Source organism: Mandrillus leucophaeus, unplaced genomic scaffold (assembly GCF_000951045.1).
Source record: "Mandrillus leucophaeus isolate KB7577 unplaced genomic scaffold, Mleu.le_1.0 Scaffold74, whole genome shotgun sequence".
Lineage (NCBI taxonomy): Eukaryota > Metazoa > Chordata > Mammalia > Primates > Cercopithecidae > Mandrillus > Mandrillus leucophaeus.
In genome coordinates this window covers 1,961,883-1,976,807 of record NW_012108030.1, presented here as the reverse complement: position 1 = coordinate 1,976,807, position 14,925 = coordinate 1,961,883, and the positions used below count along the sequence as shown (strand labels likewise).

General features: G+C 53.9%; 2 protein-coding genes across 3 annotated transcripts in view; one reads left to right on the top strand and one right to left on the bottom strand.

Moving 5' to 3' along the window:
- LOC105528949 (chromosome unknown open reading frame, human C19orf81) overlaps positions 1–6,859 on the top strand; it is a 10,181-nt gene extending 3,322 nt beyond the window's left edge. The window contains exons 2-5 of one of the 2 annotated variants that reach the window (XM_011965963.1): positions 3,611–3,683; positions 3,787–3,907; positions 5,563–5,702; positions 6,496–6,855. In XM_011965963.1, coding sequence (XP_011821353.1) covers positions 3,611–3,683; positions 3,787–3,907; positions 5,563–5,702; positions 6,496–6,691 — 530 coding nt within the window. In that variant the 3' untranslated portion in view covers positions 6,692–6,855. Of the gene's footprint in view, positions 1–3,610; positions 3,684–3,786; positions 3,908–5,562; positions 5,703–6,047; positions 6,158–6,495 lie in introns of those variants that run through there. The other variant, XR_001004434.1, reaches the window with a different exon arrangement.
- Positions 6,860–9,511: 2,652 nt separating this feature from the next.
- Positions 9,512–14,925, bottom strand: part of SHANK1 (SH3 and multiple ankyrin repeat domains 1) — a 56,676-nt gene continuing 51,262 nt past the window's right edge. Inside the window, exons 23-24 of the mRNA XM_011966056.1 lie at positions 13,738–14,921; positions 9,512–10,229 (exon numbers count right to left, since the gene is read on the bottom strand). Of these exons, the coding sequence (XP_011821446.1) occupies positions 9,512–10,229; positions 13,738–14,921 (1,902 nt within the window). The remainder of the gene's footprint in view (positions 10,230–13,737; positions 14,922–14,925) is intronic.

The window sequence follows — 14,925 nt, the reverse complement described above, 5'->3', positions numbered from 1 at the left end:
CACTGTGAGTGAAAACATACTGTGCTATGAGGAATGGCATCAGCGGACCCTCAGGGGAGACTTGATGAGTCAAATGAGGGGGAAGAGAGGTCCATGCAGTTACAGCACTAGCCAAGATCCTGCAGCAGTAGGGGTCAGACAGAGTCCAAGTCGCAGAAAAACAGCATTTCTGGACTGCAGCGGTGAAAAGGACGATTGTGCTTGATCAGGCTTAAGACATTAGCAGGGTCTGATCACGTGTGGTCTTATGGTCACTGGAAGGACTTTGGACTTTATTCATCTCAAAGACAATGAAAGGTCCTGGAAGGGTTTTGAGGAAGGGGGCCATAGGGCCAGATATACATTTCAAAATTCTACCTTGCTGGGGTAACTGGAGAGGGAGAGGAGTTTGGAGACTAGATGTGAGTGAGGTGAGAGGAAGCCACCTGGGGAGATTGAGATCTGGATCCAGATGCTTACATTTTTATCCTTATTCTGTCATTTTGTGCTGTGTGACCTTAGGCAAGTCACTTAACCTCTCTGTGCTTCTGTTTCATCATGTGTTAAACAACACTACCTCAGAAGGTTGTTGTGAGGATGCAATGGAAAGTATTTTATTCTATTCCATTCTATTTTATTTTATTTTGGTAGCAGAGTCTTGCGTTGTCACCCAGGATGCAGTGCAGTGGCATGATCCCGGCTCACTGCAACCTCTGCCTCCTGGGTTCAAGCAATTCTCCTGCCTCAGCCTCCAGAGTAGCTGGGACTACAGGTGAGCGCTACCATGCCTGCCTAATTTTTTGTATTTTTAGTAGAGACGGGATCTCACCACATTGGCCAGGCTTGTCTCGAACTCCTGAGTTCAGATAATCTGCCCACTTTGGCCTCCCAAAGTGCTGGGATTACAGGCGTGAGCCACCACGCCCAGCCACAGTGGAAAATATTTTTAAAAGTGTTTGGCATATAAAAGGGACAGTAAGCACATAGTTATATTGTTACGTGGACAGACTTGAGGAGGAGATGGCTGCGTTTGAGGGATGGAGGGAGGCCGGTTTGGCTGGAAGAAAATAATGAGGGTAGGTGTTTCTGGAAGGGGATCCTGTGAAAATGTAGATTTGAATCCAGTAGGTCTGGGGGTGGGCCCTGGAGTACGTGTCTACCGTATGTGTGTGTGACAGTGTGCGAGACAGCCTGTTGTGAAACATGTACCAACACACCACTGACTATAGTTAAACCCAGTTGAATGTGCTGACTTATTGTAATGAGAGAGACAGCGCGCGCACACACACACACACACACACACACACACACACACACACGGGTTGTCTCAGTACAAGGGTGTTAGCAAGGACTTATTGCAAGAGCCGGGCTGTGTCAGGTGACGGGGGAGGGTTCATGGGAGTGGTGCTTTGCTCAGGATGGGAGGCTGATGGAAAGCACGGGCAAGCTTGTGACTGGGAATCTTCATCTCACCGGGAACCAGGAGGGGTACATGGAGCAAATGCTGGGGTTAATGAAAAAGCAGCTGTCAGCTCTGAGCTGGCGGGCGGGGGAGGATTTTGGTTATTTTTGTGGTTTGGACAATGTTGATGCTTTGTTGTGTTGAGACATGATTCAGGAGTGGTCTTGCTTTGTCTCAGTCCATCACAGTCACAGAGAGGCCTTGCTTGATGTTGGGAAATGTTTTATGTTTGGCAGGAGAGCACCAGAGCCTGGCTGGCAGGGTCTGCTTTCCTCTCTTTCAGCAGCTATAACAAAGATACCCCAAAACACAACATCATAAAGAAGACAGAAGTGTATTCCTTTTCTTTTCTCCCTTCCTCGCTTCCTCTCTTTCTCCTTCTTCCCTCACTCCCTCTCTCTCTTTTCTCTCTCTCTTTCTCTGTTTTTGAGATGGAGTCTCGCTCTGTCGCCCAGGCTGGAGTGCAGTGGTACAATCTCGGCTCACTGCAACCTCTGCCTCCTGGGTTCAAGCGATTCTTCTGCCTCAGCCTCCCGAGTAGCTGGGACTACAGGCACACACCAACACACCTGGCTAATTTTGGTATTTTTAGTATAGATGAGGTTTCACCATATTGGCCAAGTTGGTCTCGAACTCCTGACCTCATGATCTGCCCGCCTCGGCCTCCCAAAGTGCTGGGATTACAGGCATGAGCCATCACACCCGGCTCCCTCCCTCCCTCCCTGCCTTCCTTCTCTCTTTCTGTCTCTCTTTCTCTCTTTATCTGTCACCCAGGCTGAAGTGCAGTGGTACAATCATGGCTCACTGCAACCTCTAACTCCTGGCTTCAAGCGATCCTCCCACTCTAGCCTCCTCAGTAGCTGGGACTACAGGCACACAACATCATGCCCAGATAATTAAAAAAAATTTTTTTTTTGTAGAGCTAGGGTGTTGCTATGTTACCTGCCTCAGCTGGTCAAGAACCAGAAGTGTACTTCTCTCTTGTGTAATGGAAGGCAGGATTGGTGGGACATCTTGGCTTAGTGAGAAGATTTAGAGATAAGAGTTCCTCCCATATTGTTGCTTGCCATATCCAAACATGGTGGAAGAAGGGTTATTGCTAATCCACATTCCAGTCCAAGAGAAAGGGCAAAGAGTCCAAGAAAAGCAGTAATCTTTAAAGCAAATGACTCCAAAGTTACATCTCTCACTCCAGCTAACACTTCATTGGTGAGAGCTTGGTCACATGGCCACAGTTAGCTGCAAGGGAGTCTAGGAACTGTTTTCTCCAGCTGGGAAGCCATGTGCTGGGTAAAACTGTAGGATTATAGGGGAAGGGGAAAATGGAGTGCATGGAACAACCAGCACTTGGCCATAAGAGAGAGACCAGTTAACTGATGGTGGGGTGGTCAAAAAGGGTCAATATTTGAGAACTGTTATCAGTCAAGTTCCAATCAGGAGACTGATTGAGAGTGTTGGAAAAACTGAAAACTGGGCCGGACACGGTGGCTCACGCCTGGAATCCCAGCACTTTGGGAGGCCGAGGCGGGCGGATCACAAGGTCATGAGATCGAGATCATCCTGGCTAACACAGTGAAACCCTGTCTCTACTAAAAATACAAAAGTTAGCCGGGTGTGGTGGCGGGCGCCTGTAGTCCCAGCTACCCAGGAGGCTGAGGCAGAAGAATGGCATGAACCCAGGAGGCGGAGCTTACAGCGAGCCGAGATCACACCACTGCACTCCAGCCTGGGCAACAGAACAAGACTCTGTTTCAAAAACAAAAGCAAAAACAAAAAACAAAAAAATCCCTGAAAACTGGTTTCAAGTGTTGTTACTGAAGTGATGCTGCCACAGTGAAGAAGGAAGTCTGGGGTGACCAGAAGGGGAAGCAAAAAGGAGCAAGTTCCTCCTGCTTCCTCCTGCCTTGCAGCCTCCCTCTGGCGCCCCTTTAGGCAGAGCCTAATAGGAACCCAGCTGTTGAAGGAGAAATGTGGTTAGTAGAGTCTCAACCCAGGCATCACAGAGCCAGTGTGGAGCTAAGAGAGTTTGGAGCTAAGAGACAGTAGCTCAGTGTCTGGCATACAAGCTATTCTGGGTGTGGCATGGGCAGGCAATTGGTGATGGCCATTTAAGCAGAATCATGGCTGAGGAGGGCTCAGGGCAGCTGACACTGGGTTCTCTGTCCTCAGGAGCCCTCCTTATGGACCTGGAGACCCCAGAGGAGATGCAGGCTCGGAGCCTGAGCAGGCCTATCAAATCCTCGTGAGTTGTCCCTGGCCCCCATGACCTCTGTCCTCCGCTTCTCCAAATGTGATGGCAGCGAATCCTGACCTCAGAGGTCCCTGCCTGCTCGCTGTCTCCCTAGGAAGCAGTACCTGCGGCAGGTCATTGCAGAGTACGAGGCACTGGACCGAGAACTCCCGTGCATCCGGAAGTTCCCCACACCACCAGCTGCCCAGCCCCTCTGCCTCTGCATGGAGACCTTGGTGAGTGGATCTGGGCCCTTATTTTCGGCACAGTTTTGGTGGGGTGGTGGGAAGGGCACAGGCTGAGAAGCAGTGCAGCCAGAGTTTAAATTCAGGCTCTGTGGCTTAAGAGCTGTGGGCTTGGCACCAGGACAGTTTGCTGAAAATTGATTGTGAATTTGTCAAAGACTCAGTCATGAAATCTACGGCTCACGTCAGAGGGAAGACCAAGGCGCAAAGAAAGGGGAGGCTGAGGGGGGCAGGGAGGGAGGACAAAAGGAGTCCTACTAATCCACGTACTATGAAATTCTGTAAAGTTTACAAATATAACAAAAACTCAAGAAAAAGCCAATGTGTGTCGGGCGCGCTGGCTCACGCCTGTAATTCCAACATTTTGGGAGGCCGAAGTGGGTGGATCACCTGACGTCAGGAGTTTGAGACTAGCCTGGCCAACATGGTGAAACCCAGTCTCTATTAAAAATACAAACATGAGGCAGGTGTGGTGGCAGGCACCTGTAATCCCAGCTACTGGGGAGGCTGAGGCAGGAGAATCGCTTGAACCCGGGAGGAGGTGGAGGTTGCAGTGAGCTGAGATCGTGCCACTGCACTCCAGCCTGGGCGACAGAGTGAGACTCTGTCAAAAAAGAGAGAGAGAGAGAGAGAGAGAGAGAGAGAGAGAGAGAGAAAGGGAGGGAGGGAGGGAGGGAGGAAGGAAGGAAAGGAATGAAGGAAGGAAAGAAGGGGCTCGTGTTTTTGACAGATTCAGCAAACTGGTCATCCCTGCCTTCAATCAGAAGAGGTATATATTAGGGTCCCAGGCACTCAATAATTGAATGAGAAGAACTAATGTCAATGGGTGCTTACTGTGTGCCAGGCACAGGCCTCCAAGGTACCCTCTCAGCTAACCCGTGTGACTCTCCACCCTGCATACAGGGATTGCCGTCCTCCTTTTAGGGATCAGTCTCCACCCTATCACTCCACTTCTTTGTGGCTTTGAGCAAGGGACCCTCCAGCCTCCCCTCTCACCCCAGTCAAGGAATGCCTTTCTGGAAGTGACATTATTTTTCAGTGAAATCATGAAAATTTTCATTTCATTTTAGTTCCTCAGCAATTTTATGTGCTATGACAACTGTTATCACCCTTGACATGCTAATCACATGTTGTAAATGTGTTTAGTGATCAGTACATGTTTCTGAATGTTAAATAGATTGACAAGACATCAAAACCCCCTATGACTGTTATCTTTTGACTACTGAACATTCTTAAAATGCTAATACGAATATAAAAGGAAAGGTGTGCAATTTAAATCCTGGCAGAAATCTTCAAGAGTTTTCAGTCGGATCCATTGCAAATTGCTGGGAAAGTTTTTGGTAGATTCGTAAAGTTGGCTAAGTTGGTGAATCATTCAGCCAACTGTTCATTGACTTTTGGGCAAATCGGCTTGGTGAGAATTGATTTTTTTGGAGAATGACCTGGAGTGACAGTAGATGCTTTCCCATCTGAGAGATAATCTGTCGTCTCCTTTGACAATAGCGACAGTATTCTGGGATCCTTGCCCCTCAAATGCCACCTGGAACTCTGTGGCAGGTTCTGCAGGTGGGGTTTAGGGTGGTGACTTCTGAACCCAAAATGAACCAGGAGGTCACGGGCTGAGGTTCTCTCTCCGACACCCGCAGCCCGAGGAGGATTTTACCCACCTGGAGGTACTGCAAGCGCTGGAGGCCCAGTTACCGGGGGCCATGGAGAGCGGGCGCGTGAGCAGCATCCGCTTTGAGAACATGAATGTCATCTGTGGGACTGCTGGCCGCCGGAACCGGTGAGTAAGCGGCGGGGACGCGGCCTGGAGCGACTGGGTAAGAGCGTGGTTGGTTTTAGGGCGCTGAGGGGCGTGGCCAAGAGCGAAAGCGTGGGGGCCGGGGCCCGGAGCGACTAGATAAGAGCGTGGTTGGTGTAAGGGCGCTGAAGGGCAGGCCCGAGACCCACTAGATAAGAGCGTAGTTGGTGTAAAGCCGTTGGGAGGAGGGGCGACGGTGGAGTGAAAGTGTGGTAGGGCGGGGCCAGGAGCGACTAGATAAGAGCGAGATTGGTGCAGAGCCACCGAGGGGCGGGGCCAAGAGTGAGCGCGGTTGGAGGCAGGGTCCGGTGAGATCAGAGAGAAGGAGGGATCTGGAGTGAGTTAGAGGCCCGAGTTTGAGTGACCCAGTAGTGACCGGGATAGGGGTCTGAGCCTGGAAAGGCAGCTGTGAGGGGGTTGAAGGGACTGAGCACATGGTAGAGGTGGGGCCAGGGGTGATAGGGTGGGGACAGGCCTGGAGTGCCTAGGGTACGGTGGAGCCTGCAGTCGCCAGTTGAGGGTCGGGCCTTGGAGCGGTTTGAGATGGAGTCTCGGCAGACAGTGATTAGGACGCAGAACCAGGCTAAGAGAGCGTAAGGAGCCTAGATCGACCCAGGCGAGAGGGCAGGGCTGGAGGGGAGTTTAGGGACGGAGCGACTGTCTGCTGGACCAGGGGCTGTGAACTACTCCAGGGACCAGGCAGGTACTCTTCGACGATCAAAGCCGGGGCTGAAACCACCTACGAGTTCCTTTTCCGTTCCCACCCCCCTTGCAGGTGGGTCATCGCGGTCACGGACTTCCAGACGCGCTCGCGCTTGCTGCGTTCCGGCCTCAGTCCCCGCGGGCTCGCGCACCAGCTCGTGCGCCACGACGATCTCCTGCTGGGTGACTACCGCCTGCACCTGCGCCGCTCCCTGGTCCGGCGGCGCATGCTCGAGGCCCTGGGGGCGGAGCCGAACGAGGAGGCCTGACGCCCGGGCCGGCCCCGGCTGCACTTGCGCACCGCCCCGCGGGCTGGGGCCACCCACCCGGAGCCCAGGAGGATAGGGGGCGTTGCCTTCCCAGGAAGGAGGCGGGGCCGGCTCGAGGGGGTGGATACTGTGAGTTTAATTATAAAGAATGACCTGGTACAAAAGCCATTTCTCTCTGCAAAATCTTGGTCGGGAGTCAGGGGAAGGGAGGTGATGGGGGGTAGGAATGAACCCCCTTGTTATAATCCCGCCTCCCTAATCTTCCTCCAGTCCCTGTACGTGGACTCCTGGGTCCCAATCCCTTGAGAGATGAACTGAGGCCCGCGGAAGGGAAGACCTGGGCACCGGGGCTTTCAACGCGTGCCGAGCCCTGTCTCAGAATCAGACGTCCTCATCCGCCACCCTCCTCTTCCCCTCCCACCCCCCTTGGAAGACAATTCTCGGGCTTTTATTTCAGGTTTTTTTTCTGGATTTTTTTTGTGTGTTCTAGGGGTTTTGTGGTTTTTTTTTTCTGTTTTTTATATTTTCTTCTTTTGTTATTGTTCCTCTTTTTGCTTTTTCTCTCCTCTCCATCCCGCGCTGTCCCCGCATTCGGTCCCTCCCCACTTCCCACCCCGACCTCTCCTCCCCCCTCCCCACCCCCTACGCCCTCCCCAACCCCGCGGCACCCATCCAGAATGAACAAGCCCTTGATAGACGGGCGCCGCGCAGGCCCCCTGCGGACTGGGGGCATCCGACAAGGGGGAGGGGGCGGGTAGGGGTCCAGCGCGTCCTCTGCCCCTCTCCTCAACACCCCTCCCCCCTCCCACGACCCTCCCACGAGGTTCCCCGCAGATCCCTGACATGGTGAGGGGAGGGGGCTGCAAGCCCCCTCCCCTCATGGACGGAGCGCCCCCCCCTCTCGGGGGTAGGGGGCAGCAGAGGGGGAATGGGCTTGGGGAAGGAGGGGGAGCTCCCTTCTTTGGCAGCTGAACATGGGGGGGGACCTGAGGGCAATGCCCTCCCCGCTTTACCCACAGCAGGGGAGGGGGCTTCTCAGGGGGAGGGGTGGCTTAAAATTCCCAAGCCCCGGGGAAAAAGGGGAGAGAGGAAGCGTGCGGGAAGGAACAGCCATGCTGGAGGGAGAGGGAGCTTCTTGGAGTGGGCAGGTTAGGAGAGGGGCATCTTCGTGCAAAAGGGATGGACAGATGGCCCAGGAAGGACAGGAAAGAGAAGAGGGAGGGTGAGGGCTGGAGGCAGGGACAGGCTTGAGTGTGGAAGCATGGTGAGCCGGAAGCCAGTGTGCATAGGGTCTTCTCTCACCAGGAAGAGAAAGAGCTTAAGGAGGTAAGAGAATCCGAATGAGAATGGCCGCAAGAGCTGCTTGTCAACAGGAAAAAACAAATAAGGGTGTCAGGAAAAGAAATGTTACAGCCCAAGAGCGCATGGAATGAGATGAGTTTGCAAAAGGAAAAGAAGTGGTAGAGCTCTCATTCAGGTAGAAAAGACAAGATGCGGTGTGCAGCCACGTCATGGAGTGCAAGAACATTATTAAAGGGGGAGAAACAAGGCTTCCAGAGAGCACTGAAAATGCGGGGGGCGGGGGCGCATGTGCAAAAGCAAGTGTGCGAGAGGGTTCACAAAAGAATCAAAAATGCAGAGGGGCAAAGATTTCAAACAGAAAGGGGCAAGGGAGTGGGAGCCTGGCAAAGAAGAAGAGAATGAGCATTTGTGAGAGAAACACAGTTCCTGGGAGGCAAGTGTGCAAAAGGTGTGACCAAAAGTGACGGTGCAAAAGGGGCAAGAGGGAAGAGGGGGGAGGGGTGGAGGGCTAGGAGTGTCACGGTGAGAGGGGAGAGGTGGGGAGTGGAAGAATCTGGGGTTTTTAAGAATAAGAAGGGAAAGTGCTTCAACGTAAGAAAATGGAGGTAAGAGTGTGTCAGGAAGGATGCATAAGATAGCAAGTGTGCAAGGGGTGAGCAAAGAGCAGGGCACTCCAGAGAATGAATGATGTGCATGGAGTCTGTGAGTGGGGGAGGGAAAATGTGTCCCAAGTGTGTCTGCAACAAGGGTCCAGAGCGAGCGGGGAGGAGGAGATGTGAAATGGAGTGTGTAAAGGAGGGCCCTGGTAGGGGAAAAGTGTGTAAGCAGCGAGAATCAGAGCAGGAGGCATGGAGCATGAGAAAGGAAATGCAGCGTGTGCGAGGAGAACAGAGTGTGTTTGAGCGGGCCTCGCCAGCCGGAAGCAAAGGCAGAATGTGCAAGACAGCGAGAGGGCAAATTTGTGCAAAATTGCAGCCCAGGGAGGGGAGGGGAGAGAGGTGAGCAGGCGTGCAACGGAGCGTGCAAGAGGCTGAGGGGGGCAGCTGTGTGTGCTGAGGAGAGGGGAAGGGGGAAGAGCTGAGGGGCCTGGAGAGAGTGGGAAGGGTGGTTAGAGGGGCGGCAGGTGGTGGAATCTGAGGGCACCCCCTTCCCCTGCGGCCTGGGGGACAGTCCCCATCCAGTCAGGCTCAGGGCTGACCCTCTATGGCTCTGTCTGTCCCCTCCTCCCAGAATAGGCCCTTCCCTCCTTCTCAATCCCCCTCCGTAATTTCTCCTACCCCCCTCCGCTCCCCGCTTCACACACACACAGTCTTGTGTCAGCTGCCCCCCTTCAGTGAGGTGCAAATGTCCGGCCTGGATTGGGCCACCTAGTGACCTCTGGCCTTGGGAGACGAGGGCAGGGCGCAGTTTGAACAGAGTCCCTGGCCCGGGGGAGAGAATGACAGTCAGGGGTCAGAGGTCAAGAGGCCAGCAGGCTCAAGAGTTCTGTGGACGGGGCTGGTCCGTCCAGGCCAGCCATCACCTCTCCAGGAAGAATTTGAGAGCCCGGTCGATGTTCATGCGGTGGCCCACCCTGGTCACACCTAGATCTACATAGTCCTCCTTGGTCAAGGCGGGCAGGTGGGAGCCATCGATCTCATGGTCCAGGAACTGGGCTCGGTGCTCCCCCAAACCCAGCCACTCTAGCCAATCAGCCACGTCGAACTTGGTCCAGAACCCCAGAGGTTTAGCGCCAAACGGCTTGTCCGGGGGCAGCGAGAGCAGGCGGGTCGGTGAGAGGGAGCGCGAGGCCCCTGACAAGGCTCCCCCGAGCCCTCCGGATATCCCCGGGTGTGGCGGCACAAAGACTGGGGCGAAGGGGTCAGCCGAGCCTCCTGCCCCTCCAGTTGGGGAGCCACGGATGTCAAAGAGGCCTGGGTAGAGGGGTCCAGAAGGCAGGATGGGCAGGGAGGAGGGCCTGGGCGCAGGGCTGACCTTGTGCTCCGAGGCGGGCAGCAGCGAGGGGCTGGGGGCCCGGCGGAGCAGAGGGGGCCGCATCTCGAACTCCACGCCCTGGAGGTGGCGGGTGGACGTGGAGGAGGAGGAGGCCGAGGGTGAGGTGGCCCCTGGGGCCGCAGCGGCTGTAGGGGAGACCCCTGTTCCGGTGGGGAGCGGTGGCAGAGGTGGTTTGGGCCAGTTCTGAAACAGGCTGCTGACAGGCTTGGAGAGGAGCGAGGACTGGGAGTCGTCGGAGAGTCTGGAATGTGACAAGGGGGCAGTGGGGGAGGACAGGGATTTAGGGGGCAAGGGCAGGGGTGAGAAAGAGGCAGAGGTCAAGATATAGGGAGAGAGGAGGAGAGACATAAGGGTAGGGGGAGAAATGGAGGAGAGAGACGGGAAGAAATGGAGGGAGCAAAGGGTTAGATGGCCGTCGAGGAAAGAAATGAAGGGAGAGAAAGATGAGAGGACAGGGAGAGGGTGACAGTTAAGAGAGATGAAAGAAAAAGAGACATTAAGTGATAATAATAATAATCGTCACCGCTCACTGATGCTCACGTGTGCCAGGCATTGTTCTAAGTGCTTTACATGATTGCATCTCAATTTAATCCCCACGACAGCCCTGATGCAGGTTACTATTATTATCAGCACAGAGAGGTTAAATAACTTGCCTAAGGACACACAGGAAGTGGCAGAGCCCGGTTATATGGCACCAAAGTCTGAGCTCTTCACCACTATTCTATACTGCCTTTCAGGTTATGGCCAGTCATAGCAGAGTGAAAGATGGGGAGACAGTGAGAGAGAGACAAAAAGAGGGTGAGCATCCAGGGGAGAGAGATGGAAGGGACAGGGGACACAGAGAGAGAGAGATGAAGAGAGGGAGATGAAAGAGAGAAGAAACAAGGGGAGAAAAAGGTTCCCCTCATCCCTTTTGTTCCCTCTCCTCCAGCACTGTCCCACCTCAGGGCCTTTGAACTGGCCGCTCCCCCTGCCTGGCTCACTCTTGCCCCGGGCAGCTGCTTCCTCTCCATTTCCATTACTCTGCCCATCTTGTCTGTTACATGAGAGACCTTCTCCAACCATCCCATTGTGGTAGCTTTTTTTTTTTTTTTTAAGGATGGTTGCAATTATTTTGTTTACTGCCCCGCCCCCACTCCTATGTCCCCAGACTATGGGGTTGCACAGTCTTTGCCTGTTCTGTCCAGCAGGGGATCCCATCACCCAGAAGGGCACTCTGCACACACAGATCATGAATCAATAATTAATGTGTTTGTTGACTGAATTAAGCATCCTTTCTATTGCTGCTACAAGCAGTGGGAAAACAAACAAACAAACAAAAAAAAAAAAAGAAAAAAAATTCTCTACCCAGAATACTTAAGAATATTCAATCAATTTCATTCAGATCTTAAAGGCCTAACAAACCCACATTTGTTTGTTTGTTTATTTTTACAACTTAGGAGCATTGATTCAAATTGCTCTGATAATATACACTTCCTTTTTCTTTTCTTTTCTTTCTTTCTCTCCTTTTTTTTTTTTTTTTTTTTTTTTTGAGACAGGGTCTCACTTCGTTCCCCAGGCTGCAGTGCCTTAGTGTGATATCAGCTCACTGCAGCCTCAACCTTCCAGGCTCAAGTGATCCACCCACCTCAGCCTCCTGAGTAGCTGGGACTACAGATGCAGGCCACTGTGCCCAGCCTCCTTTTTCTTTTCTTTTGCCCCAACTATACCCTCCCTGAACCCACATTTGAAGGTCAGACACATTTGGATAGCAGACCTTCAAACAGAATTCGAGTGAACTCTGTAGATAGACAAGGATATTTAAAAACTGCTCCCAACCCTCTGTGTATCTGAACCAGAAATGTAACTCTACTTTCTCTAGGACTAGAAGGTCTTGAATGGGCTCGAATTCTGTGGCGATGCAGCTAAGTGGCTGCTCTGGGAAACATCTGCATCATCCTGTATTTCCCCATGTAGAAGTTGCTGGGCTCTTGTTCGAGGCCTCCCTCTTCCCCCATCTCATGTTACAACAATAACCCATATTAAATCCTCTTAAAAACTCTTTGGGCTGGCACTAGGCCATCCCCGTTCTACAGAGAGGTGGATTCATTTGCCTAAGATCACCCAGGTGGAAAGTGCAGGGCTGGGACTGGAAGCCGAGAAGGTGGGCTCTAGAACCACACCTGTAACTGCATCCTGTCTTGAACCACACTGGCTTCAAGGGACTTACAGATTTCAGGGACTGTCAGAAAGAAGTCACAGCTCACCAAGGAAACAAATATAAGCAGGTCTCACTCCAGTCTCCTTTGTTAATAACTTTTTCTTTTTTGAGACGGAGTCTCACTCTGTCACCCAGGCTGGAACACAGTGGTGCGATCTCGGCTCACTGCTACCTCTGCCTCCCAGGTTCAAGTTATTCTCCTGCCTCAGCCTCCTGAGGAGCTAGGACTACAGGTACCCACCACTACATCCGACTAATTTTTTGTATTTTTTTAAGTAGAGATGGGATTTCACCGTGTTAGCCAGGATGGTCTCTCTCTTCTGACCTCATGCTCTGCTCACCTCAGCCTCCCAAAGTGCTGGGATTACAGGCATAAGCCACCATGGCCAGCCTGTTAATAACTTTTTGTTCATCATGGGATGTAGGTTGTGATGGTGATGGGAGGAGACAACAGAAGCTACTGAAATAAATGAAAATGTAAAGGCTGGACTAGGTGGCTTACACCTGTAATCACACTTTGGGAGGTCAAAGCAGGAGGATCACTTGAGCCCAGGAGTTTGAAACTAGCCTGGGCAACATAGCTGGTCTCTACAAAAAGCTTAAGAAAAACTGGCCAGGGCCAGGCATGGTGGCTCATGCCTGTAATCCCAGCACTTTGGGAGACCGAGGTGGGATGAATCACCTTAGGTCAGGAGTTCAAGACCAGCCTGGCCGACATGGCAAAACCCCTCGTCTCTACTAAAAATACAAAAATTTGCCAGGTGTAGTGGCGGGCACCTGTAATCCCAGCTACACAGGAGGCTGAGGCTCGAGAATTGTCTGAACCTGGGAGATGGAGGTTGCAGTGAGCCGAGATTGCACCACTGCACTCCAGCCTGGGCAATAGAGCGAGACTCCATCTCAAAAAAAAAAAAAAAAAGAAAAGAAAAGAAAAGAAAAGAAAAGAAGAAAAATTGACCAGGCATAGTGGCATGCACCTATAGTCCCAGAGGACTGCTTAAGCCCAGGAGTTTGAGGCTGCAAGTGAGCTATGATTATACCACTGCACTCCAGCCAGGTGACAGAGTGAGACCTTTTTTTTTGAGAAAAAAAAAAAAGAAAAGAAAAAGAGCCAGGCATGTTGGCTCATGCCTGTAATCCCAGCACTTTAGGAGGCCAAGGTGGATGGATCACCTGAGGTCGGGAGTTCGAGACCAGCCTGACCAACATTGAGAAACCCCGTCTCTAGTAAAAATACAAAATTAGCTGGGTGTGGTGGCGCAAGAGGCTGAGGCAGGAGAATCGCTTGAACCCAGGAGGCAGAGGTTGTGGTGAGCCGAGATCGTGCCATTGCACTCCAGCCTGGGCAACAAGAGTGAAACTCCATCTCAAGGAAAAAAAAAAGAGAGAAAAAAAAAAAAGAAAGTATCTGTGGAAGCATGCTTCTTCGAGAGCAGACTCCTGCCAACCTGGTTTCTGTTTCCTTTCTGCCACCCTGAGACCCTAAAGGGACACAGCTATGCCATCAACCCCTCTGGCCTCCCTTGTTGGCCACCAGCCCCCCGCTTACCTCTGCCGCTGCAGGGAGGAGGTCCTCTCCGGGACATAGCTGGCTCCCCCGTGGTGGCTGTCTCCGCTTCCCGCGCTGCCTCCTCGGGCCCAGGGCAGAGCGCCACCAGCTGCCGAGGAGCCCCCAAACTGCTGAAGCTTGGAGCTGAGTTCACTGATGATGCTGGCTTTTACTGTGGCCAAGGCTGAGGCCTGAGGCTGGGCCAGGGGACCAGGCAGAGGTGGTGGCGGTGGGCCCGGGCCCTCTTCCCAGGGCAGCAGCTTCCGAGGCAGAGAGGAGGCCGTCGGCAAGGGCACCACCGGTGGGATTTCTGGCTCTACAGCCACCGGACCGCCAGCCACGCCTGCCGTGGGGGGTCCTGAACAAGCACGCAGGGCCAGCAGCCCATCGGTTCCAGCCCCTGTCACCGAGACGGTGGGGCTGGTGGGGGTGACAGGGTCTCGGAGTCCCCCACTGGGGCCAGGCCGCAGGCCTCCGCTGGCTCCTAGTGCCCGGCCCCGGAGCTTAGAGGGAGTCATGAGCTGAGGAGGGTATGGCGGGCCGGGAGTGCCGCTGCCCCCAAAGGCCTGGCCGTCCAGGTAGGCCACATAGGTGTCCAGAAGCTCCGGCCCACTGGCCACACCGGCCCCACCCCCGCCCCCACCCCCTGCGCTGCCACCACCTTCGGCAGATAGGCTGCTCAGCGTGGAGGCACTGCTGATGGTCTCCAGCGGGTGGTCACTGCTGCTCCGACTGTCCACCTCCTCAATGCCAGAATCCGTGCCAGGCGGAGGGTCTGGGCCGGGCTGTGGGGCAGGGGGAGCCGGTGCTGCTGGGGCAGGCGGGCCTGGTGGAGGGGGGTCCCCAGGGGCGGCGGAGGCCCCCTGGGTCAGGGTGGCCACCTCGCTGTCATAGGATGTCAGGCTGGATGCGGTGGAGTCCAGGGTGGGAGGGGCTGCGGCCACAGCCGGGGGTGGCACAGGGGGTAACGGGGTGGCCGGGGCAGGTGGGTCGGGCAACGGGTGGGGAGGCCCAGGCGTGAGGGGCGACTCCGGCTTTTCGAAACTGTTGGAGAATTCCAGGGGCGGAGGCAGCGGTTCCACGAAAAGGAATTCGCCATCTTCCACATCCACCGAGGGGGCGGGCGGCGGCAGAACCAGCAGGGGCAGCCCGTTCTCTTCGCTGGCCCTCGGGGAGGTCGGGGAGGGA